This window comes from Eriocheir sinensis, chromosome 49, assembly GCF_024679095.1.
Source record: "Eriocheir sinensis breed Jianghai 21 chromosome 49, ASM2467909v1, whole genome shotgun sequence".
Taxonomy (NCBI): Eukaryota; Metazoa; Arthropoda; class Malacostraca; order Decapoda; family Varunidae; genus Eriocheir; species Eriocheir sinensis.
In genome coordinates this window covers 6,329,464-6,354,463 of record NC_066557.1, presented here as the reverse complement: position 1 = coordinate 6,354,463, position 25,000 = coordinate 6,329,464, and the positions used below count along the sequence as shown (strand labels likewise).

General features: G+C 41.0%; 3 protein-coding genes and 1 long non-coding RNA gene across 5 annotated transcripts in view; 1 reads left to right on the top strand and 3 right to left on the bottom strand.

Annotated features, from left to right (window-relative positions):
- LOC126981755 (larval cuticle protein A3A-like) overlaps positions 1 to 4,913 on the bottom strand; it is a 7,429-nt gene extending 2,516 nt beyond the window's left edge. For both annotated transcript variants that reach the window (XM_050833278.1, XM_050833279.1), the window contains exons 1-3: positions 4,813 to 4,913; positions 1,870 to 2,001; positions 1,172 to 1,309 (exon numbers count right to left, since the gene is read on the bottom strand). In XM_050833278.1, the coding sequence (XP_050689235.1) occupies positions 1,172 to 1,309; positions 1,870 to 2,001; positions 4,813 to 4,824 (282 nt within the window). In that variant the 5' untranslated portion in view covers positions 4,825 to 4,913. The remainder of the gene's footprint in view (positions 1 to 1,171; positions 1,310 to 1,869; positions 2,002 to 4,812) is intronic.
- Positions 3,978 to 4,715, top strand: LOC126981763 (uncharacterized). The gene is made up of 2 exons (XR_007734128.1): positions 3,978 to 4,563; positions 4,639 to 4,715. It is a non-coding gene; the product is annotated as an uncharacterized LOC126981763 (long non-coding RNA).
- Positions 4,914 to 8,986: 4,073 nt separating the features above from the next.
- On the bottom strand, positions 8,987 to 15,524 carry LOC126981754 (uncharacterized). Its single transcript, XM_050833277.1, has 4 exons — positions 15,348 to 15,524; positions 13,846 to 13,923; positions 12,097 to 12,234; positions 8,987 to 10,824 (listed from the first exon to the last, which is right to left on the bottom strand). Exons 1-4 carry the CDS (start codon positions 15,354 to 15,356, stop codon positions 9,442 to 9,444), a joined length of 1,608 nt encoding a protein of 535 aa, XP_050689234.1. The 5' UTR covers positions 15,357 to 15,524; the 3' UTR covers positions 8,987 to 9,441.
- Positions 15,525 to 21,458: 5,934 nt separating this feature from the next.
- LOC126981627 (uncharacterized) overlaps positions 21,459 to 25,000 on the bottom strand; it is a 17,327-nt gene continuing 13,785 nt past the window's right edge. The window contains exons 6-8 of the mRNA XM_050833064.1: positions 23,536 to 23,616; positions 22,264 to 22,401; positions 21,459 to 21,753 (exon numbers count right to left, since the gene is read on the bottom strand). Of these exons, the coding sequence (XP_050689021.1) occupies positions 21,571 to 21,753; positions 22,264 to 22,401; positions 23,536 to 23,616 (402 nt within the window). The 3' untranslated portion in view covers positions 21,459 to 21,570. The remainder of the gene's footprint in view (positions 21,754 to 22,263; positions 22,402 to 23,535; positions 23,617 to 25,000) is intronic.

Below are 25,000 nucleotides of genomic sequence, written 5' to 3'. Positions count from 1 at the left end.
ACACAGTTGGTATTTCAGCCTAACAAGGAAAGGACATGGAAAGTAGATTAGATAGATGGGAATAAAGGAAGAAGATAGATAGACAGGAAGAGGAAAGATGATAAATATAGATAGAAGTAAATAAACGGAAGTGAAGGAAGAGGAAATAAATGATTGGAAAAGGAAAGGGAGGGGGAAGTATTTCAGGAGGGGAAGGAAACAGAAATTAAGGATGTTGAAAGATACGGTAATTGAAAGGAAATATAATAGAGATCGATAATGAGGGAGGCATAGCTACAGGAGATAAGAGATAAAGATGATAAAGTTCACCTGCACAGATTTGAAAGGTAATAGAGAGGAAATAGAAAAGAGGACGTTGAAATTTAAAAGGGAATAGAAAAGAGTGAGAGAATGAGGGAGGCATAGCTACTAATAATTATAAAAAAATAAAAAAAACTTCACCTAAATGGATGTTGAAAGGTAAAAGTTCTTGGTACTGGAAGAGCTCATGTTAGCCGCTGGAGAGGGGGGGGGGTGAAAAGAAGGACGATGACGAAAGTGAACAGAATTAAAGTGCGGGGATGAGGGAGGCTTCGCTACTGAATGAAACTAATTAAAAGCTCTGCACCACTGAATACAAACTGGATTGATTCAATTTAAAAACACGTAATGTTAGATCAGGTTAAGCTGAAGTCAGGTTAGCTCGAAGACCGAAATCGCAATAGCAAGACCAAAATACTGAAGCTCAAGACTAATATCCCAATCTTTAAAGAGTCCATTTAAAGTCTCAAGTGTAATATTGAGCTTCCTTGGAGTGTTTTAAAAGTGCGTTTAAGTCGGTAAATGCGTTTTGAGATCGTAAAGGCTAGTTTTAACGATAGCAGCGGGGATCATGTTTTTTAATGGTCCCTCCAAGCGAGAAAATGAGAAAAAATCAACCCCCACACAAACGATTTCATAATATATATCAAAGCATTTGTGATCAGTTTATGTATCATATATATTTTTTTTTAGGGGGGGGTCAAATCATGGCACAAATTTGGCCCGTCGCTGCTACACGGTAAAGCCACAAATTTGGCCCGTCGCTGCTACTGGGTTAAGTCTTGCAGCCCACTATTTACTGTCGGAGGTTAAATTTTAAGGGGTCTGAATTTCAATATTTAGAGTATGAGAACAAGGTCAGTGCACTCACGGTCTGCTTGCGGCCGTCGGGGAGCTGCACGGTGTAGGAGCCGCGCACAGTGTTGCCGTCGCTGTCCTCCTGCTGGCCGAAGTCTGTGCCGGCGTAGTCGTCCTTCACGCCGTAGGCAAAGTTGTACGGCTTGGTGTCCTGCGGGGGGAAGACGGATGTTGAGATGGACAGACAGGTGGAAGGGTAAATAGATGGATAGATAAGAAGGAAGGCAGACTGGTAGAATTGTGTGTTAATATGAAGTATAGAAAGGTAGAAGTGTAATTAGAGGGAAAGGATGAGGTGTAAATAGGTAAACAGGTAAAGGTGTCAATAAATGAATAGGAAAAGGCTAGTGAGCAGGTGGAAGTATTGGTAGGTAGACGGATAAAAGTGAAAATAGATTGACAGGGTAGATAGGTGGACCAAGGGAGACAGGTAGGTGTAAATAGGTACATAGGATTGTCGGAAATGGGAATAGGTGGACAGGAAGAAAAAAAAAACACGAACTGGTAATCGCGTGTAATGAGAGATGCTGAACATTTTAAACACTTCGTCGTGTTCTAAAATTAAAAGAGAGAAAAAGAACCGCGTAATTTGAGCTCGTGTAAAATTAAAGTCTGTCATTTAGGCTTTACATCACGTTCTAAAAAGGAACACAGATTTGAATGCGTAAAATGAGAGGCTCTGTAATTTGAAGCTAACTGTTTCTTTCTCACCTCGTGGTAGGAGGGGGCGGGCGGGTGGTAGGAGGGGGCGGGCGCGTGGTAGGTGGGAGCAGGGGGGTGGTAGGAGGGGGCGGAGTCCCCTACACAGGTAGCGACCAAGCCCACCAGAATCAAGGCAGTGACCTGTGGACATAAACAGTGGCTTGAAGTTAGATGGATATGTAGATTGATAGATAAATAGAAATAGGCAGAAAGATCGATGGATAGATGATGGATTGATAGATGAATATAAATAGACGTATATCGAAATAAAAAGACAAAAACTATATTTAAAATGAAAGATATGAAATGAAGTAGTAGAAATAAATGATTAGTTAAGAACCATGAAGTGGAAAGTGCCAAAAGAAGAACTTAAAGAGATTAAAAATATAGTAAAATAAGGACTTTTACTTAAAAAAAAACAAAACTATTAAAAGCAGATGAAAATATAAATAAAGAAGACTTAAGATTAAATTAATGGTAAAATTTAAGATAATCGGAACCACTACAATATTGTTTTATAAGAATATTGAAAAAAAAAATCTTGCAGAAATATTTGAGAAGTGAAGAAAATAAAGTTAAAATGCATGAAGAAACATAAACTAAATAATGCAAGACTGGATTTATCGAGGCCACCGATCAACATGGCTTATTTATTTCGCTGCGAAGATGGTGATGGCGGGTGAGGCAACGGAGGAGGAGGAGGAGGAGGAGGAGGAGGAGGAGGCAGTGAGCGTGAGTCGTGGTTAGATCAATAAATAACGAGGCAGATTGAATGGTGACGTAAAATAACCTTAGGGAGGAAACAGTGTAATGCTGATGATGACGCCGATGATGATGATGGCAGCAATGATGATGGGAGTGATGGGTCTCGCTCGGCCTGGGGTTTGTGAGCCTAAAGAAGGGGGTTGATTGGGGCTGGGGTGAGGTTGCAAGAGTTTTCAGGAGGGGGGGGTACTGAAGTGAATGGTTAAAATGTATTCTCTGTCTATCTGTTTATCTATCTATCTATATCATTTCATCATTCTGTTTCTATATCTATCTAATTTTCTGTATCATCTGTCCATTCTTTTGTCTATCTCTACCCATCATTTCTGTATTCAGTCTATCTGTCTATTTTTCCATATATCCATCAATACATCAATCTCATATATACACCATTTATCCCTTCATTCTTCTATCTATCCATCTATTTTTATCTATCCATTTATTTATTCATTATTCTTTATCCACCTGTCTCTTTATCTATACATTTACCCCTTCATCTATCAATCTATCCATATCTATATCAACCAAACTCTCTATCTATTCACCCATCCAGCTCCCCTCCTATTACTTTGGCTGTGTGGCGGTTGTTATGGTGGTGGCTGTGGTGGTGGCAGTGTGGTGGGGTGGTGGTGGTGGTGGTGGTGGTTATGGTGGTGGTGCCTCACGGATTAACACAACCATATCAGGTTCCTCCGTTGTGTGTTCCTTTAATACCCTCCCAGCGCCGCGGTGCCGAGCTTGCCTGGCTACATTAACACCCGCTGCTTAAAGTCCATATTCCCAAACATTTCGGGTCCTACACACACACACACACACACACACACATTTGGCAAGGCTTTCGCAGAGGGGGTTGTGGGTACTTCCATGGGTAGTGATGTGAGCCTATTGATAGTTTCCCGAGGATTCTGCGCCATGAACGTTAAAAGGACTTCAGAGGATCCGCCTAGTCTTCTTTGCGGCCCTTGGAAGTATGAGAGCCCAGAACGTCTTAGAGTACGGGCTTATGGAAGTGAGGGTAATTTGGGGAGGGTCAAAGCTCGGATAACCGGGAGGGGGGGAGGGGGGCCAAAGAATGTTATGATGATGATGATGATGATGATGATGATGATGATGATGATGATGATGATAATATGTAAGAGAAGGTAATACTATCTCTAGCTATCCGATTCAGTAATGTCTTTAATTATTTGAGACTGATTTATATCTTTACGTATTTCAATCTGTAACGAAATTCTACAAGTATCAATGAAAATACAAACATTATTATTATTATTATTATTATTATTATTATTATTATTATTATTATTATTATTATTATTGAACACGGTGCAAAAAGTACGATAAGTTTCCAATCTGTGAGCGCTGCACATAGAGTCATAAAGGAAGTAAGGATGAAGGGATAAGGAAAGAGATTGATATTTTGTGACTATACTTGACTGGTTGTGCATCTACCAGTCTACCTGTCCGTTTACTAGAGCTTCCTTGTATTCCATCTGTCTACCTATTCTTCCCTCTATATATTACATTTCTTTCCCTCTCTAGATATAATGAAAAAAGGGGATAAAGGAGAATATGGAAAATTAAAATGATGAAAGTCTGGCTAAGTAACGTCATCAAACCAAAAAGTGATGAATTAGTCTAAGAAAGAATATAGTTACGCATTCAGTTCGATTTGAATAATTGGGCCGAGAGGCGTTAATTAGGTATGGCTAGGTAAGAAAGAGTATAGTTACGCATTCAGTTCGATTTGAATAATTATGCTGAGGGGTGTTAATTAGGTATGGCTAGGTAAGAAAGAGTATAGTTACGCATTCAGTTCGATTTAAATAACTGTGTTGAGAGGTGTTAATTAGGTATGGCTAGGTAAGAAAGAGTATAGTTACGCATTCAGTTCGATTTAAATAACTGTGTTGAGAGGCGTTAATTAGGTATGGCTAGGTGAGAAAGAGTATAGTTACGCATTCAGTTCGATTTAAATAACTGTGTTGAGAGGTGTTAATTAGGTATGGCTAGGTAAGAAAGAGTATAGTTACGCATTCAGTTCGATTTGAATAATTATGCTGAGGGGTGTTAATTAGGTATGGCTAGGTGACCGTTGCAATAAGACAAAGAGAGAAAACCAATTGAGTGAAGAAAAAAAAAAGTCAAAAAGTGAAAAGAAGATCGAGATGACTAGTTTGTTTTTACCTTTGAATTCATAATGTCGGTGATGGTAGTAGTAGTGGTAGTAGTAGTAGTAGTAGTTGCCGGTAGTGTAACTGGACTACTGATGGCAAGAAGGTGTGGCTCCTCGCTTATATACACGCTTAGTTAGGCTGTATCCCTCTCCCCCTCTCCCCCCTCACCCCCCCTCCCTCTCACACACACACACACACACACACACACACACACACACACACACACCTCATTTACCTGCCCCTGCCTCCTTTCACTCCTCTTCCCCCACCTCCTCCTCCTCCCTCTCTCACTTTCCTCCACCATCTGCTTCTCCATCCCACATCTGCCTGTCTGTCTGTCTGTCTCTCTTTATCTGATTGTCCCTTCCTCTTCCTCTCTCTGTTTCTGTCTGTGTCTCTCTCTCTCTCTCTCTCTCTCTCTCTCTCTCTCTCTCTCTCTCTCTCATTTAAATTACAGCAGATGTATGTAGATTTCCATTCCCGTCCTCTTCCTCTTCCTTTTCCTCTTCCTTTTCCCTCCTCCTCCTTCCCCTCTTCCTCCTCTCCCCTTCTCTTCCTCCTCGTCCTCCCCCTTTTGTATATTTTTCTCGTATTGTTCATCCTCGTTTTTTTCTTCCTCCTCCTCTTTCTCTTCCTCTTCCTTTTCCCTCCTCCTCCTTCCCCTCTTCCTCCTCTCCCCTTCTCTTCCTCCTCTTCCTCCCCCTTTTCTATATTTTTTCTCGTATTGTTCATCCTCGATTTTTCTTCCTCCTCCACTTTCTCTTCCTCTTCCTTTTCCCTCCTCCTCCTTCCCCTCTTCCTCCTCTTCCTCCCCCTTTTCTATATTTTTTCTCGTATTGTTCATCCTCGTTTTTTCTTCGTCCTCCTCCTCCCCCCTTCCTCCTTTCGGTAATGTCCAGGCAATCAACTCATTTTACCTGTTTTTTGAAAGTAAAGTGACAGGTGTTAATGTGTGTGTCTCTGTCTGTTCGTGAGTGTGTGTGGGGTGGGGTGGGGGTGTAAGAGAGAGAGAGAGAGAGAGAGAGAGAGAGAGAGAGAGAGAGAGAGAGAGAGAGAGAGAGAGAGAGAGAGAGAGAATTGTTAATATCATCATCATATCCATTATCATCACTACTACTACTACCACTACTACTACTACTACTACTACTACTACTACTACTACTACTACTACTACTTGAAATTATAATAAGATAATGATAATAGTAAAAAGAGAAATGAAAAATATAATGAAATAGTAGTAGTAGTAGTAGTAGTAGTAGTAGTAGTAGTAGTAGTAGTAGTAGTAGTAGTAGTAGTAGTAGTGGCAGTGGCAGTAGCATTAATATTTAGTACTTTTCTTCCCCTTCATGTTCCCTGAATGTGGAACAGTTAACAATATCCTCCCCTCGTTCTCTCTCTCTCTCTCTCTCTCTCTCCTTTAAGTTTTCCTCTATTCTGCTTTCAGAACTTATTCTCTTAAATTCTCTCCAGTTTTACCTTTTCTCCCCCTCTCCCCTTTCCTCTCCTCCCTTTTCCTCTTCTTTCCTTTCCTCGCCTCTTCCCTTTCCTACACCTCTTTTCTTTTTCCTTGTTTTCCATTCTCTTTTCTTCCTTCTCTTCTCCTTCTCTCCACCTCTCTCCTCTCCTCTGTTTTTCTTTCCCTTTTCTCTTCTTCTCAACTTTTCTCGTCTTTTCTTTTTCTTTTCTTTCCTCTCTTCTTCTCTCCTTTCCTCTTCTTTCTCCTCAACTTTTCTCCTCTTTTTCTTTTCTTTCCTCTCTTCTTCTCTCCCTTTCTCTTTTCTCTCCTCTTCCTTTCTCCCCCCCTCTCCTCTCTTGTTTCCTCTTTCCATTCTCTCTCTCTCCTTTTCTTCCCCTTTTCTCTTCCCCTCTCTCCTTCCCTTCCTTTTCCTCTCCTTTCCTCTCCTCTCCGCACCTGTGTCTTATTCACCTGGAGGAAATGGTTTACTTGTGTATTAATTAAATTTAGGTGCACACACACACACACACACACACACACACACACACACACACACACACACACACACACACACACACATTATGCACTCACGCAGATTATAATAATGCCTGCACATTCTCTATCTTTACTCTCTCTCTCTCTCTCTCTCTCTCTCTCAACCCTTTACATTCAGCCTCCAGCAATTGTTGAAGGGATTTCGTGGAAGGAGAGAGAGAGAGAGAGAGAGAGAGAGAGAGAGAGAGAGAGAGAGAGAGAGAGAAAAGAGGAACATCCATTGCTTTTATTCATTATTTTACTTCGCGTTAAATGAGAGAGCGAAAAAAAATATAAAGGAAGATGAAAAATATGTTGTCGGCGAATCACAAATCACATTCTTGTTTATTATTTTTGTCCCGCGAGGTAAAAATATTCTGTCTAACTTTATCTTTTCTTATTTTTTCTATTTTATATCTGCTCCTTACTTCCCTGATGTCTTGTTTTCTTGTTTTTTTTTTCGTTTTCCTTGGTTAATTTTTTTCCCTATCTCCTTTATAGATATTTCTCTTCTCTTCTTTTTTTATTTGTCTAACTCTTTTCTCTTAATCCTCCTTTTTTATCTCCTGTTTACTTCCCTGATGTCTTGTTTTCTGGTTTTTTCTCGTTTTCCTTGGTTAATTTTTTCCCTATCTTCTTTTTTTATATATTTCTCTTCTCTTTTTTTATTTGTCTAACTCTTTTCTCTTTTTTTTCGTTTTCGGTTAATTTTTTCCCTATCTATTTTTTTTTTCGTTTTCCTTGGTTAATTTTTTTCCCTATCTCTTTTTTTTTTTTCGTTTTCCTTGGTTAATTTTTTTCCCTATCTCTTTTTTTTTTCGTTTTCCTTGGTTAATTTTTTTCCCTATCTTTTTTTTTATTTTTCGTTTTCCTTGGTTAATTTTTTTCCCTATCTCTTTTTTTTTTTTCGTTTCTGCTTTCTCTCTCTCTCTCTCTCTCTCTCTCTCTCTCTCTCTCTCTCTCTCTCTCTCTCTCTCCTGTGTTTGTTTCCCTCTCCCCCTGAGTTTGTTCCTCTCTCCTCCTGTGTTTGTTTCTCTCGCGTTTGGTTTGTTTATCTTCTTTACTCCACAAAATTAAACAACTCGGTATTGAGGGCGAAGCAAACAGATTTATCGCAAACTGGCCGAGCAACAGACAACAGAAGCCGAGATTACCGAAGCTGCCTTGGAGTGGGCGCCCGTCACCTAGGGCCGGCATAGTTGCGTCCCTCAGGGTTTAGCTCTGGGTTTTGTTAGTACTGTTCATAATTTGCATCAGTGACGTTGATTTTTTTTTAATGTTTCTGCTTATGACGCCTGTAGACTTTCTTGGTTGGCCCTGATGGTCGGCCCCTTATTTTAATGTTTCTGCTTATGACGCCTGTAGACTTTCTTGGTGGCCCTGATGGTCGGCCCCTTATTTTAATGTTTCTGCTGATGACGCCTGTAGACTTTCTTGGTTGGCCCTGATGGTCGGCCCCTTATTTTAATGTTTCTGCTTATGACGCCTGTAGACTTTCTTGGTTGGCCCTGATGGTCGGCCCTTTATTTTAATGTTTCTGCTTATGACGCCTGTAGACTTTCTTGGTTGGCCCTGATGGTCGGCCCCTTATTTTAATGTTTCTGCTGATGACGCCTGTAGACTTTCTTGGTTGGCCCTGATGGTCGGCCCCTTATTTTAATGTTTCTGCTGATGACGCCTGTAGACTTTCTTGTTGGCCCTGATGGTCGGCCCCTTATTTTAATGTTTCTGCTGATGACGCCTGTAGACTTTCTTGGTGGCCCTGATGGTCGGCCCCTTATTTTAATGTTTCTGCTGATGACGCCTGTAGACTTTCTTGGTGGCCCTGATGGTCGGCCCCAGCCCGTTATGGTGCAGGCAGATGTTTATAGTGGCGCACCATCTTGCAAAAAATAAATGGACTTATGATTTCAATCCAAAATTTGCTGACGACACACAGGCTGGCAGATTGGACCGAAACAGGCGAAGTTCCCCAAGATTTGTTAAGAATTTCAGCCTGGTCCGTTAGATGGGAGATGCCCTTCAATATAGATAAGTGCCAGGTTCTTCAAGCTGGAACATTAGAAGAAAAGGCTTGATCGTAATATGAGTGCACGGTGTGAAACTCAGAAGCATACAGTGTGTCAAGGATCTGGTGTTCGTTTTTCTCCTTTTTTTGTGTGTGTGTACTTTTGCGTGAATGAGAAGATGAATACTTAATAAACACTTTATTCAACAACAGCAACAACAACAACAACAACAACAACAGTAGGAGCAGTAGTAGCAGCAGCTGGAATAATAACTGTCCACTTGAAACACACACACTCTCCATCCATCTATCTTTCCCTTTCTCCTCCCTCCTCGTTCACACACACACACACACACACACACACACACACACACACACACACACACACACACACACACACACCACATCCATTAGCTTCATTTATAGGATACCTGTATGCGAAGGATGGGAAGAATCTGTCCCGAAGGATACCTCTGTTCCTCGGTAGGATGTCTTAGAAGGAGATAGGACTATAGAATGACTTAAATACCTCTTTTAGATTATGTATATAAAGGAACTATTCCAAGGATATCTTTAACTCTTCGTAGGATGCCTCAGTAGGATATTTCAATCATGGAAAGGATACTACTAGACTAAGGATGTTAAGTATCTGGCTCTTTGGATATCAGTTTGTCTCCGAAGGCTGGCTCCGAAGGATCATAGATAGGCTGTAAGTCCCTCGTATAGTAATCTTCGTAGGATGCCGTGATTTCATTGTAGGATGGGTCTTGATGATCATAGGACGGTTCAGGCTCATCGTAGGACTCCTGAGGTGCGTAGGATTTGACTGGGGGGAAAACGGGGCTGAAGGATGGGTTTCTATGCTCAAGGGACTCCTCTGGCTGGTAGGACTGGCCAGGAGGATCGTAGGATGGGGGTGGACGGTCATAGGATTCGACTTCAGACTCGTAAGCAGGGTCAGAATTGTAGGATGGAGTAGGATTGAAAGAGGATTGACTTGGATTTGGATGATCATAGGATGGTTTAGGATCGTAGGATGGGTTAGGAGCAGGGTAGGATGGGGTAGGATGAGGATATGATGGTTTAAGAGTATCGGGAGGAGGAGGATTAGGATAGGATGGCGTAGGCTCCTCATAGGATTCTGTAGGATGATAGGATGGAGGGGAAGAAGGAGGATGAGAAGGAGCAGGATTGTCAGAACGAAAAGGAAGAGGGTAGGATGGACCAGATGGCTTATAGGATGGCGTAGGATGCTCATAGGATTCTGTAGGAATATAAGATGAAGGGGAAAAAGGAGGATGAGAAGGATCAGGATAGTCAGAAGGAGGGGGAGGAGGATTGGAAGGACTAGAAGACTGATAGGATTGCGTAGGATTCTCTTGGGAGTCTGTAGGATTATAGGATGGGGCAGGATTAGAATAGGATTGAGTAGGAGGGGAATAGGATGGCTTTGGATCATGTGAAGGAGCAGGATCAGGATAGGAAGGATCGGCAGGTGTATAGGAAGGACTAGGATCTTCGTAGGACTCCGTAGGATTATAGGATTGCGCAGGTTTAGAATAGGATTGGGGACGAGGGTGATAGGATAGTTTAGGAACACGAGTAGGAGGAGAATAGGATAGAACAGGAGGCTTATAGGATGGAATAGGATGCTTGGAGGACTCCGTAGGATTATTGGATGAGACAGGATCAGAATAGGATTGAGTAGGAGGAGGATAGGATAGTTTAGGATCACGAATAGGAGCAGAATGAGGATAGGAAGGAACAGGAGGCTTATAGGATGGAGTAGGGGGCTTATAGGACTCTTTAGGATTATAGGATTGGGTAGGAAGGGAAGAAGATGGTTTAGGATGATTGGATGGAGGAGGAGGAGAATAGGAAGGATCAGGAGGCTTATAGGATGGGATAGGATGCTTATAGAAATCCTTCGGGCCATAGGGGGAGGATATTCTGGGGTACTTGGCGTCCCCCTCGTAGGACACCTGGGCATGGTACCCCCCGTGGTGATCAGCCGTGTATTCCACCTGTGTTGGGAAGACAGGTAAGGACAGGTGAGAGGAGGAGGAGGAGGAGAAAGAAAGAAAGAAAGAAAGAAAGAAAGAAAGAAAGGAAGGAAGGAAGGAAGGAACGTGTGGGTGTGAAAGGAACATTTATGAAAGAGAAAAAGGGAAAAGGGAAGGGAAAGGAAGGGATGAAAGAAAAAAAAAAGATAGTGACGGAGGAAGAGGAGGAGGAGGAGGAGGAGGGAATGTGAGGGAATGAAAGGAACATGTGAAAGAGAGGAAAGGAGAAAGGAAGGGGAGGGAAAGGTAAACTGATGGAAGAAGAGGAGGAGGAGGAGGAGGAGGAGGAGGAGGAGGAGGAGGAGGAGGGTAAACTGGACAGGTGAGGTAATGAATAAAGGAGTAAGAGGAAGGGGCGAGAGGAGAGAAAGAAAGGAATAGAAAAGAAGGGAAAATGGAGGGTAAATTTAAAGAAGGAGGAGGAGGAGAACAGGTGTGTAGAAGACAGGTAAAAAAAAGTAAAAAAAAGAAAGAAAAAAGCAAATCAGACAAAAAGATGAAATAATAAATCAAGTGGTTGAGTTAATGAAGACAAAAAAATAATAATATAAAACTGAAAAAAAAAAATACAGAATGAAAATGTTGATAAAAGGAAAGGAAAAAAAAGGGGAAAAAAGGCAGAGGGAGAAATTGAGAGAGAGGGAAAAAAGTGCAGAATCAAAGAGCGTAAATAACACACACACACACACACACACACACACACACACACACACACACACACACACACACACACACACACACACACACACACATTCTGTCAGCTCTATTTTTTTTCCTTCTTCCTCATCTCCTCACTCCTATTCCTATTCTCCCTCTTCTTCTTACTATTATTTTTATTCTTCTTATCATTCTTACTTCCACACACACACACACACACACACACACACACACACACACACACACACACACACACACACACACACCATCATCCACACATACACACATACATTATCACACCCACTCACTAAAATCGTCACCCCCGTTTTCTACATCATCACTCTCTGGGTCGTATTTTAAGACACCATCGCTTTTCACATCAACTTTTTCTAAAGGTCAAAGAGGGGATCAATCTGTTTTTCATGAGTGTTTTTTAAGGTTCATGGCACAGAGAAGTGTCAAACTACCACCAGGGTCATAAAACTACCCCTGGAAAGGCCTACAGCTCCTACGAAAGCCATGTCAAATATGTGAACTTGGCCGACGAAATGTTTTAAAATACGAAGTCCCCCTCACCGTCTGCACGCGGCCGTCGGGGAGCGCCACATAGTACTCCCCCTTCACCGTCCTGCCATCACTATGCTCCTCCTTCCCGAAGTCCGCGTGGGTGTACCTGTCCTTCACCCCGTAGGCATAGCGGTAGGGTGGGGAGAGCTACAGGGGGAGGAGAGAAAGGTTAGGAATCGGTCAGAGGTGCAGCTTACATTGGAGTCATACTTTTGTAATCGGTCAAAGGTTAAAAAAAAGTTGATGCCATACTTAGAAATCAGTCAAGGGTTAAAAACGTGTGGGTAGGCCTAGTTGGAGGGAGGGGTGGTCTGCGTGTGTGGGAGGGAGAGGGGAAAGGGGTAGAAGGATCTGAGTTAGGAATCGGTCAAACTGAGGAGAGAAGGGAAGGGAAAGGATCAGTGTTAGGAATCAGGCAAACGGAGGAGAGAAGGGAAGGGAAAGGATCAGAGTTAGGAATCGTTCAAAGGTGAAGGTGAAGCTGAAATACTACACTACACGGAGGCGCTAGACGTAGGTTGTCTTGTATAATGGATTGGTCAGTAAAATTAATTAACCTGTAAAATAGATTAGCTCGAATTAGATTGCCTTACGTAACAGATTAGCTCCCAACGCACACATTGGCTCATAAAGTAGAATGGTTTATGAAGTGGATTGTCTTATGAAACAAATAGGCTTAGAAAACGTGGGTGGGGATATTTAGTGAGTCGTGTAGTGTTCAGAGAAAGGTTTTAGTAAGTCATGGTGGTGCGTGCGTTGGGCTTAAAAAATGGGTGTTGAAAAGAGTATCATGAGAGTAGTAGTGATTTGATCCTAATGGGCGAGAAGGGAGTTGAATAGTGCTAGATACGAATTAGAGAAAGTGTTTTAATTTTGGTTATAAGAAGGGGTTGTAAATAGGATAGAAATAGGGGCTGAAAGAGAGTTTTAAGTGAAGAAATAAAGTTAAAAAAAAGATTTGAAATGAGAAAAATTAATAGGGGAAAACCGATAGGAAAATGGAATGGGTTCTGAAGTATCGAAATGACATAGAGGAAAGAAAAGGAAGACAAAGGGAGGAAAAAAATGAAGAAAAAAACAATAAAAAAGATTTGAAGTGAGAAAAAATAATAAGGGAAAAGCGATAGGAAAATGGAATGGGTTTTGAAGTATCTTAAGTAATGAAATGACATAGAGGAAAGAAAAGGAAGACAAAGGGAGGAAAATATAATGAAGGAAAAAATAAAACACGGCGATTTTAAGGAGGAAAATAAAGTAAAGAAGAAAAACGAGGCAAATTCCCGGTACAGCAAAGCGTGTTAGTGAGAAAAAAATAATAGGGGAAAAGCGATAGGAAAATGGAATGGGTTTTGAAGTATCGAAATGACAAAGAGGAAGGAAAAAGAAGACAAAGGGAGGAAAAAAAATGAAGAAAAAACAATAAAAAAAGATTTGAAGTGAGAAAAATTAATAGGGGAAAAGCAATAGGAAAATGGAATGGGTTTTGAAGTATTGAAATGACAGAGGAAAGAAAAAGAAGACAAAAGGAGGAAAAAATTAAGAAAAAAAACAATAAAAAAGATTGAAGTGAGAAAAATTAATAGGGGAAAAGCAATAGGAAAATGGAATGGGTTTTGAAGTATTGAAATGACAGAGGAAAGAAAAAGAAGACAAAGGGAGGAAGAAATAACGTAGAAAAAAAAGGCGATTTGAAGGGGGACGAGAAAGTAGAGAAACGAGGCAAATTCCGGTTACAGCAAAGAGTCTGTTTCCACTCACCTCTCTGTATGCTGGAGAGGCGCTGGGGTCTGAGTGGAGAGCCAAGACTGCCCCCACCAACACCGCCAGTAAGATAACCTGATAGAGTAAACGTGTGTGTGTGTTAAGCTCGTATTCTCAAACACTTTCAACTCTCAACAAATATTCCCAAAGGCCAGAAAACAGACGGACTCTCATCAGTGTTCATTATATTCACGGTACAGAAGCCTTGTCAAACCATCCAGTCCAGTCCTGTAGTAGGCGTGGAATTGCCTTCGTAACGGTTCCCACTTTTTTTTTTTACAACAAAGGAGACAGCTCAAGGGCACACAAAAAAAGGAAATAATAATAATAAAAAAAGCCCGCTACTCGCTGCTCCCCTCAAAAAAGAATCAAAAGAATCAAAAGTGTCTGGTTCTTGTTGTTGTTTCTTGATGATTGATTGGCGTTGTTGTGTCTTTTAGTCTTGGTGAATTTTCTTTTTTATTCTGCACCAGATTTTTGTGATATAATTTTTTCTGTCTTCAGTTTCTTCCAGTGTTAATGGTTGGAACACTAATATATTGGCTATTTGGTAGTTACTAAGCTTATAAAACTACCCATGTAAACACCCGCATCCTCTACCAACCTGTACCGTGAATGTGAAAAACGGTAATGAGAACAAGACTGATGTGGGACCTTTGTAAATAGATGCGAGAGCTTTGTCAAATCATCACTACGCGTATAAAACTACCAATGTAAACACCCGCATCCTCTACCAACCTGTACCGTGAATGTGAAAAACGGTAATGAGAACAAGACTGATGTGGGACCTTTGAAAATAGATGCGAGAGCCGAAAGCGGACGAAAATAAGGGTGAAAGTTTAAAGGGGAAACGCTTAGAAAGACAGGAGTTTAGAGGCGAAAAATGTTTATTGCAGGGTGGGGTTTAAAAATGAAGGTTCCGAAGGTAACTACTCAGGGGAATTTATTCATTTTGTGGGATAACTTTAAGGGTGAATATTAGGCTTGGAAGTTTTAACGGTGGATTGCCAAGGAGAAATTTAAAGAGTGAATGTCAAGGTTGAAGTTTTAAGGGTAACTCCGAAGAAGGAAATTGAGAGGGAATTTTAAGGTGTGCTTCAAGAGTGACTTTTTTAGGGTACTTTGAGGGTAACTTTCAGGGTGACTTTCTTTAGTTTAACTTTCTTAGGGTGACTTGGGTAACTTTTAGGGTGACTTTTAGGGTACTTTGAGGGTAACTTTTAGGGTGACTTTCTTGAGGATGACCTTCTTAGGGTGACTTTCTTAGGATGACTTTCTTGGGTAACTTTCTTTAGGGTAACTTTCTTAGGGGGACCTTCTTTAGGGTGACTTTTAGGGTAACTGTCTTAGGGTGACGTTCTTGGGTGACTTTCTTAGGGTGACTTTCTTGGGCAACTTTCTGGGTGATTATCTTAAGGTGATTTTCCTAGGATGACTATTTCTAGGGTGACTTTGTTTAGGGTTATGTTGTAAGGGTGACTTAAAGGGTGACTTAATACCTTGATCATGCTAAGTCGACGCAGAGAAAGAGAATGAGACGTTGTTGACTCAATAGACTATCTTTTATACCTCCTCCTCCTCCTCTTCTTCCTCCTCCACCTCCTCTTCTTTCTCCTCCTCCACCTTCTGTTATACTGGTTAACATCTCAATCTTCACCTTGTTAAGAGGAAAAAAATAGAGAAGTGAAGGCATTGAAGGTGGAGGAGGAGGAAGAGGAGGAGGAGAGGAGGAGAGGAGGAGAGGAGGAGGGGGAGGAGGAAGAGGAGGAGGAGGAGGAAGTATTGGCGTGGCTCATCTTCAGCATTTATATATAATCAAGAACAATCAACCATCAGGCGTTACCTCCTCCTCCTCCTCCGCTTCCTCCTCCTTCTTTTCTCTAACATTCACACACGTAAAACGAAAATTGTATTAAGAGTTCGAGCATCTGCCTGTGTGTGTGTGTGTGTGTGTGTGTGTGTGTGTGTGTGTGTGTGTGTGTGTGTGTGTGTGTGTGTGTGTGTGTGTGTTAATGTAGCTTCAGTATCCCTTGAGGCGCCTTCTAATGACGAACTAAATGAAAGAGAAAGTAAGAGAGAGAGAGAGAGAGAGAGAGAGAGAGAGAGAGAGAGAGAGAGAGAGAGAGAGAGAGAGAGAGAGAGAGAGAGAGAGAGAGAGAGAGAGAGAGAGAGAGTACCGCAGTCTCTTCCATCACTAACAGAACAGATGACCACCACCACCACCACCACCACCTCCGTTTCGTCACCTCGCTAAATAACTTTCTCTCGCCCTCTCCTACTTGCGAAATGATTATAAGGAACTAATGTCAACTGACGTAAAATATGCAGAAGAATGGGAATCACTAGCCGGCAAATTAGTTCAGGAAGGGGAGCGTCAGAAAAAAAAAGAAGCAAAGTAGTCGTGGGATATATTTAGATTGGGTAAAAGTGCGGGGAAAATAAATTAATAGCCGCGGGTTTAGAATAGATCCCTTGCCTTGGTTGCTTCCCCGGCCGCCAGATGTCTCTCCTGTGGCTTAGGGGTAGTGGGTGAGCTTTCGCGCCGCATCAGTCATTTGTTTTTTACTGTAAACTTGTAAAGGATATGAACGAATACAGAGAAGGAGCCAAGGGAATGAAGGATGGAAGGGATGAGGGATGGAAAGAAGGAAGGAAGGAAGAAGACTAAGAAAGATGAAAAGGAAGGCGAGAGGAAGGAAGAAAGGAAGGAAGGGAGAGAAAGTATATATTAATGATTGAAGGAAGGAAGGGTGGAAAGAAGGAAGGAAGAAGAGTAAGAAAGATAGAAAGGAAGGAGTGGGGAAGGAAGGAAGGGAGAGAAAGTATATATGAATAAAGGAAGAAGAGGTGGAAAGAAGGAAGGAAGAAGAGTAATAAAGATAGAAAGGAAGGAGAGAGGAAGGAAATAAGGGAGATAAATTTCTTATGAATGATTGAAGGAAGGAGGGATGGAAAGATGGAAGGAAGAACAGTAAGAAAGATAGGAAGAGGGAATGAGAAAGGAAGGGAGAGAAAGTATATACGAATGAAAGAAGGAATGGAAAGAAGGAAGGAAGGAAGAAGAGTGATAAAGATAGGAAGGAAGGGAGAGAAAGTATATATGAAGGAAGGATGGATAGATGGAAAGAAGGAAGGAAGAAGAGTAAGAAAGATATGAAGGAAGGAATGAGGACGGAAGGATGGGAGAGAAAGTATATATGAAAGAGGAATGGAAAGAAGGAATAAAGGAAGAAGAGTAAGAAAAATAGAAAGGAAGGAAAGAGGAAGGAAGGGAGAGAAAATATATATATAAGTAAGGAGCATAAGACGAATATAAACTACTCAGAATACAGATAAATACGGAAAACGACATGGAGAGTTCACAAGAAAACTAATTAACTTGAATGTCAGTCTAATAAATAAAGTGTAAAGTTGTTTTTGCTCTACACTCTGCCTGCCAATTCAATCACAGCTAAAAAAAAATATATATATAGGAAAAACGATACTGGCAATTTTCACACTTGTTCTATAAAAAAAAGTATCTTACGGAAAAATGAAAAAAAATCAAAATCGAGTGAAATATACAGATAGATAAGTATAAATAAAAATAACCTTAATAATATCACAGTTTTCAAGTCATAAGATACTAAAAAAAACTATCAGGAAAAATATATATTCCTTTACATCGTTTTACATTTTTCATCCCTTTATATTCTTCACATTTATCATTCCTTTACGTTATTTTACATTACATTCTTTTACATTCCCTTACATTCTTCACCTTTTACATTCCTTTTCATTATTTTACATCCCTTTACAGTCTTTACATTTTTCATTCCTTGTATATTTCCAAACTAAATCTTGCGAGAAAAAAAAAAGTTGCAAGCAGAAATCTGAAAAGTATGCAGGAGTGACGAGAACACAAACGCAGCAACACTAATACGAACACTCTGCGCTTATTGCCGTGAATTTCCAACTTTTCTTATCTCAAAATTGTAGTTTCATCTTCTTTTACACGGTGAAAATACATCCGGGGAAAAAAAATGTGAAGAGCGGGAGGAAGAAGAGACAGAAATCCAACTCCCTGTGATTTAGTGTGTGTGTGTGTGTGTGTGTGTGTGTGTGTGTGTGTGTGTGTGTGTGTGTGTAGGGGATCATTATATCATGAAGGATAAGGAAGGAGAAAAGGAAAGAAGGAGGGATGGAAGGAAGAAAAGGAATGCTGGAAGGAAGGAAGGAAGGAATTAAGGAAGAAAGGAAAGGAGGGATGGAAAGGAAGGAAAGGAAAGGGAAGAGAAGGGAAGGAAAAGAAAGGACTGGAAAGGAAATATTGAAGGAAGAGAGGGATGAAGGAAAGAAGGAAGTATTGGAGGAAGTGAGAGATGAAGAAAGGATGGAAGGAGGGATGGATGGCAGAAAGAAAATAAAAAAATAGGAAGGAATAAGGGACCGAGAAATGAAGGAAGGGAGAAAGAAATATGAGACAAAAGAGGGGAGGAAAGGAGGGAAAGAAAATATAAGACCAGATGGAGAGGTTACAAAACGAAAATAAAGATGAGAAATTAGGGAGGAAGGAAGAAAAAGAAGGAAAGATAAAAACATTAGAAAAAGGAAAACTAAAAGCTGGAAGATCAGGAACAAAAAAGAAGGGAGAAAAACTGAAGGAATGAGAGAGGGAGGGAAGGAGAAAAGAATATAGGGAGCAGAAAGAAAGAAAAAAAATTAAAAATGTAGAAAAAAAAGAAAAAAAAAATATAAGAAGTGAAAAAATGACTTACGAAGAGGGAGAAAAAAAAGGAAAAGACATGAAAAGGAGAAAGAGGAGGAGGAGAAGGAGGAGAAAAGAGGGAGAGAAGGAAGGAAGAGATAATGAATGGAAGAATAACGGAAGACGGAGAGAAGACAGGAAATGTTTATTGAGAGAGGAAGGGGGAGAAGGAAAGGACGCAGGAGGAGGGAGAGAGAGAAAGGAGGGAAGGAGAGGAAACAGGAAGAGAAGGGTGAGAGAGGAAGGAGAGAAGGAAGCGAGACAGGAAGAGGGGCAGAGAGAAGGGAGGGAAGGAAAGGAGACAGGAGGAGAAGGAGGAGGGTGAGAGAAGAGGGGAGAGAAGGAAAGGGAGAGGAAGAGGTGGCCGCGAAAGCAAGGAAGGAAGGGAAGAAAAAGACAGGAAGAGTAGAGAGAAAGAGGAAGGGAAGGGAGAGGAGAGAGAATGGAAGAAGGGAGAAAAAAAAAGACAAAGAGAAAGGAGAGAAAGAAAAGAAGGAAAGGAGAATGAAGGAAAATATGGAGGAAAGAATGGAAAAAAAGAGAGGAAAGAAAACAAGAATAAAGACTAGAAAAAGAAAACAATAGGGAAGAAAGGAGGAAAGATGTAAGCAAAGGAGGACAAAAAAAGAAGAAAGAAGGATGGAGGAAAAGGGGGAAAGGGAACAGAAATAAAAGAAGGGAAAGGAGAAAGAGAGGAAGACCGGAGGAAAGGAGACAGGAGGGAAGGACGGAGGAAAGATGGAGGAGAGGAGACAGGAGGGTGGAATGGAGGAAAGGGAGGAAAGAACAGAGGAATAAATTGAATGGAAAGGAGAAAGGAGGGAAGAAGACAAGAATAAATAGAAGGAAAGGAGAAAGAGAGGAAGAAAGGAACAAAAGAGACAGGAGGGAAAAATGGAGGAAAGGGAGGAAAGATGGAGGAAAGATGGAGGAAAGAAGACATTATGTGCCTACTAAACACGATACATCAACTCTTGCTGTCCAATTAGTGCCTCCTCCTCCTCCTCCTCCTCCTCCTCTCTCATAATCTCTCATAACATCATCTTCCTACCACAAACGTCTTTCCTCCTCCTCCTCCTGCTCATATTCTGGTATTTTTAGGAGTTTTCTTGTTGTTGTTGTTGTTGTTGTTATTTTCGTTGATGATGATGATGATACGTTGCGGGAAAGTTTGTGGGAGCAGGGAAGTGTGTGTGTGTGTGTGTGTGTGTGTGTGTGTGTGTGTGTGTGTGTGTGTCAGATAGGAATATTTAATTATGTTTTTATCGCTTGTAAGTTTTCTTCCTCCACGTTCACACACACACACACACACACACACACACACACACACACACACACACACACACACACACACACACACACACACACACACACACACACACACACACACAGAGAGAGAGAAGAGAGAGAGAGAGAAGAGAGAGAGAGAGAGAGAGAGAGAGAGAGAGAGAGAGAGAGAGAGAGAGAGAGAGAGAGAGAGAGAGAGAGAGAGAGAGAGAGAGAGAGAGAGAGGTGATGAACCGTGGCATTTGACTCATCATAATTACAAGCTCATTATCTGCCACGTGGATCTTCAGTCTTGTTATGACACCTTGTTGGATAATTACTGACCGCGGTAATTAAAAGCAGGTACAGGTGTGTCTAATGATAATAATAATAATGATAAGAAGAAGAAAAAGAACATGAAGAAGATTAAGAAGAACAGGAGTATTGATAGTAGTAGTGGAATTGGTAGTTTTGGTAGTAGTAGTAGTAGTAGTAGTAGTAGAAGAATTAGTTGAAGTAGTAGTATTAGAAGTAGTAATCGTAGTAATTGTTATGAAATATTGTAATAACAGTAACAGTAAGAATGAGAATAAGAATAATAAACGAAATAAAGTGAATAAAGATAAACGATGAAGTAAAGGATTGAGTAATTGTATAAGCGCAGCACGTGAGTAAGCGAATGGACAGAACAAACAGAAGAATGAGGTTATTGACTCTACGATACGCTGCTTTCTTTAATCTCTCTCTCTCATTATATTTCCATTCATTTTTTTATCTTTTTCCTTTTTTTTCTTCTTTAGTTTTATTAGTATTTCCAGGTATTTGTTCTCTGTTATTCTCTCACTTTTTATCTTTCATTTTTTTTATTTTCCTTCTTTCCTTTTTTCCTTCCTTTTTCTTTTTATTTATATGCTTCCTTGTTTTTTTTTTCCTTTCCTTTCGTTATTGATATATTAGTCATTCTATTTTCAACTTCACATCCATATTTCTTTATTTATTTCATTTTATTTAATTTTTTCGTGTTTTATTTTTTCGTTCCTTCTTTTTTTCCTGTCATATCATCCTCTTGATCAATCTTCTTTTTTTTTTAGCAACTCTTCCTTCCTTTTTTCCTTCTTCGGTTGTTTTCTTTGTATTTTTCTTATGTTCGTACTAACAACAACAATAGAAAAAAACAACTTCAAAATAATAGCCGGGCCAAATTTTCCTCGCCAGGTTAAAAAAATGTAGTCCAAAAAATGCAATTAACAATGACTGGAGAGAGAGAGAGAGAGAGAGAGAGAGAGAGAGAGAGAGAGAGAGAGAGAGAGAGAGAGAGAGAGAGAGAGAGAGAGAGAGAGAGAGAGAGAGAGAGAGAGAGAGAGAGAGAGAGAGAGAGAGAGAGAGAACACGCGAATATAAAAGAAAAAAGAAAACTAGATGGGAGCAGAGAGAGAGAGAGAGAGAGAGAGAGAGAGAGAGAGAGAGAGAGAGAGAGAGAGAGAGAGAGAGAGAGAGAGAGAGAGAGAGAGAGAGAGAGAGAGAGAGAAAAAACACGAATATAAGAGAAAAAAATAAAACCAGGTGTAAATCAGGTTGGAGCAAAAAAATCCAGGTGTATATCTGAGCAAACTTTACTAAAACACTGTACACGTGACTAGGGCTTTGGGACAGGTATCTAAGGGCATCAGGGAGGGCTAAAGGGGTCTACTGGGGTCTTTGGTGTCCGGCTAGTTGTATGAGGGGGCTGGGGGGCCGTAGGATGGGGCGGGCGCGGAGTAGGATGGCGCGGGGGGGCCGTATCCCTGGGGCTTGAAGGTGATGGGTGGGCCGTACTCGTGGGGGTACTGCGCCTCGCCCTTGTAAGACACCTCAGCCTGGTAGCCGTTGTAGTGGTCGGCGACGTAGTTCACCTGGGCAGAGAGGTAAATAGACAGGTGAATTTAAGGGCAGGTTGATGTGGGAGGTGTGTAAGAGAAGGTAATGAAAGTAAATAGAAATGTTACTATGTTATGTTCACCTGGGCAGAGAGGTAATTAGACAGATGAACAGAAAGACAGTTAATGTATGTGGCTGATGTATAAGAGAAGATAAATGAAAGATAGACTGATAGATAGTAGATAGATAGGTGTGATGTGAGGTAGAGAGTCAGACACAAATTTTAACATTCCGAACAAATTTCAATATTTCGGCAGTTTAAGGATTACGGAAACTATATTAAGTGTTCAAGTGTTAAATTTAAAGTGTTGGGACCAGATGTATGTTATTTACAAGCTAAGGGAACATTTCGGCAGTTTAAGGGGTAAGGAAACTATTAAGTGTTCAAGTGTTAAATTTAAAGTGTTGGGACCATATGTATATCATTTAAAAGCTAAGGGAACAATTTGAATGGTTCACGCGATAGATTTCAAGGTTTTACTCACGGTCTGAATACGGCCGTCGGGCAGCACCACCTGGTAGGACCCCTTCACGTTGTTGCCGTCGCTGTTCTCGTTCTGGCCGAAGTCTGTGCCGGCGTAGTCGTCCTTCACGCCGTAGGCAAAGTTGTAGGGCATGGGCTCCTGAGGTAGAGAGACACGAGTGAGCAGACGGAGAGACGAGGAGATTCATAGGTGAGCGAAAGTGAGAGAATGAGAACAGGTAATATAAGCGAGGAAATAAAGAAAAAAAGAAACAAGAGAGATAACAACAAGTAACATGGCAGAGGCTCCAAGAAACAATAGATAGACGAGTGAGCAGACGGAGTGACGAGGAGATAGACAGGTGAGCGAAAGTGAGAAAATGAGAACAGGTGATATAAGCGAGGAAATAAAGAAGAGAGAGAGAGAGAGAGAGAGAGAGAGAGAGAGAGAGAGAGAGAGAGAGAGAGAGAGAGAGAGAGAGAGAGAGAGAGAGAGAGAGAGAGAGAGAGAGAGAGAGAGAGAGAGAGAGAGAGATGCAATAAGACAAACGGGTGAGCAGTACAAGTTGACAGGTTGACATTAAATTCAGGTTGACAGAACGAAGACAGGTAAACATCGGTAGGCAGAAAGTTTGACAAAACACAGGTGGGCCGTCAGACTAATTAAGCCTGTGTCAACAGAGAAACTTGCAGACCAGGTGTGCTGAATTTATTGGGGATGTGTTCACGGTCTGTTTACGGTTTGTTGAATGGCGCTCTGTGGTCTGTTAGAAGTCTGTTTTGGTTCGTCTGTCTGCCTCTTGTGGTCTGCCGGAGTTATTTTTATCTCCTTTATGAATTTCCGGTTGTATTGTAACGTCTGTTCGGTCTGTTATGGTCTGTTGAGGGTCTGTTATGGTTTGTTTAAAGATCTGTTACGGCTGTTATTACTGGGTCTTGGTCCAATGGTCTGTTACTTGAATAATACTCGTTTTGAATTTGCTTTTGATTGTACGGTCTGTTTTGTCTGTTCAAGGTTTGTTAGCATCTATTTTGAAGGTCTGTTAAGTCTGTAATTGCTGTGTATTTATCTGTTTTGGTCTTATATCTTATCTTTTATTCATCTTCTGTATATATTTAAGGTCTTTTTGGTTGTGATATAGTCTGTTTATAGCTCCGTTAACCTTGCTATTCCTGTTTATCTGTCTGTTGTGATTTTTTAAGAACGTCAAAATCTGTATCAACCAGTTCAGGGGCCTTTGTAAGCTTGTCACGGTCTTTTGATGGCGTGTCAGGGGCTGCTGGGTCTACTCACGGGCTTGTAGGTGGGCTGGTGGTAGGGGTCTGAGGGGAAGGCCAACGCGGAGCCAACCACCACCAGGAGAACGGCCAGGACCTGCGAGGGGAAAGGGAGAGAGTGAGATCAGTTAACAGGAGGAAGAGTGAGACCAGGGAACAGAAGGGAAAGAGCAGATAACGATTAACGGAGGTAAGGAAGAACAGATAACAGAAATGAGAGCTGGAAGGGAGAATATATAACAGATGAATAAGAACAGAAAGGAGATAACAGGTTGGAGAAGAAGAGAGAGAACAGAGAGCAAGGAAAATAACAAGTAACAGAAAGGGGAGGAACAACTTATAGGAGAAAAATGGCAATAGGAGAAAGAGAATAGGGAACAAAAGGGAGAGAATGAGTAACAGGTAACACAATGGAATCAGAAAGAGAAAACGTAACATGAGAGAGAACAGGTAAAAGAAGGGAGGTAACAGGTAACAGGTAACGGAGGAAGGAAAACATAGCAAAAGGAATTAAACAGGTAATAGAACAGAAAAGGTAAGATAGGAGAAAATATTTAACAGGAGAAAACAGACAGACGATAACAGCTGTACGAGAGAGAGAGAGAGAGAGAGAGAGAGAGAGAGAGAGAGAGAGAGAGAGAGAGAGAGAGAGAGAGAGAGAGAGAGAGAGAGAGAGAGAGAGAGAGAGAGAGAGAGAGAGAGAGAGAGAGAGAGAGAGAATAAGTAAGAGAGAGAGAGAGGGGGGGATTAAAGATACAGTGAGTGAAAGAATGAAAGAGAAAGAAAGAAAGAAAGAAAGAAAGGAGAAAAGGATAAAAGAAAGAAATGTATCGAAAAAAATATATATAATCACCTTAAAAAAAATAAAGAAGAAATGAAATAAAGAAAAAATAAAGCAAAAATATGAGAATAAAATAAATAACGAAATAAAAAAAAAATGTGTATCACCTTAACGAGAAAAAAAAGCAAGTAAAAAAATATACACAAGTTCCATGTATTGTAAACTGCCTGCGAGCATTATTACCTGGATTATATTGCGACAAGTACAGAAAAAAACAGGTATTCAGAAAGTCAAAGGGAGGGAGAGGGAAGGAGGGAGGGAGAGAGGAAGGGAGGAAGAGGGGAGAGAGGGAGGGAGGTAGGGAAAGAAGGAGAGGATGACCGAGGGGGAGTAAATAGAAGGGAGAGAATAGGAATGGGAAGGGAGAGGAAACGCAAGAGAAAAGGGAGAATAATAGATAGGGAGAGAGAGGAAGAGGGAAGGTAAGGAGGGAGTTAGGGAAAGAAGGAGAGGATGAGCCATGGGGAGGAAATAGAAGGGAGAACAGGAATGGGAAGGGAGAGAAAATGGAAGAGAAAAGGGAGAATAATAGATAGGGAGAGAGGGAGAGAGAGAGAGAACAGGTAACAGATAAGAGGAGGGAGAGAACAAATAACAGAAGGGAGATAACAGCTAACAGAAAAGAGCTAACAGGTTGGAG

Coding starts and splice junctions, on each gene's coding strand:
- LOC126981754 (XM_050833277.1), bottom strand. Junction 12,235..13,845: donor CCTCTCCAGCATACAGAGAG/GTGAGTGGAAAC, acceptor CTCCCCCTGTAG/CTCTCCCCACCCTACCGCTA. Junction 10,825..12,096: donor CCGACGGCCGCGTGCAGACG/GTGAGGGGGACT, acceptor TTCCCAACACAG/GTGGAATACACGGCTGATCA.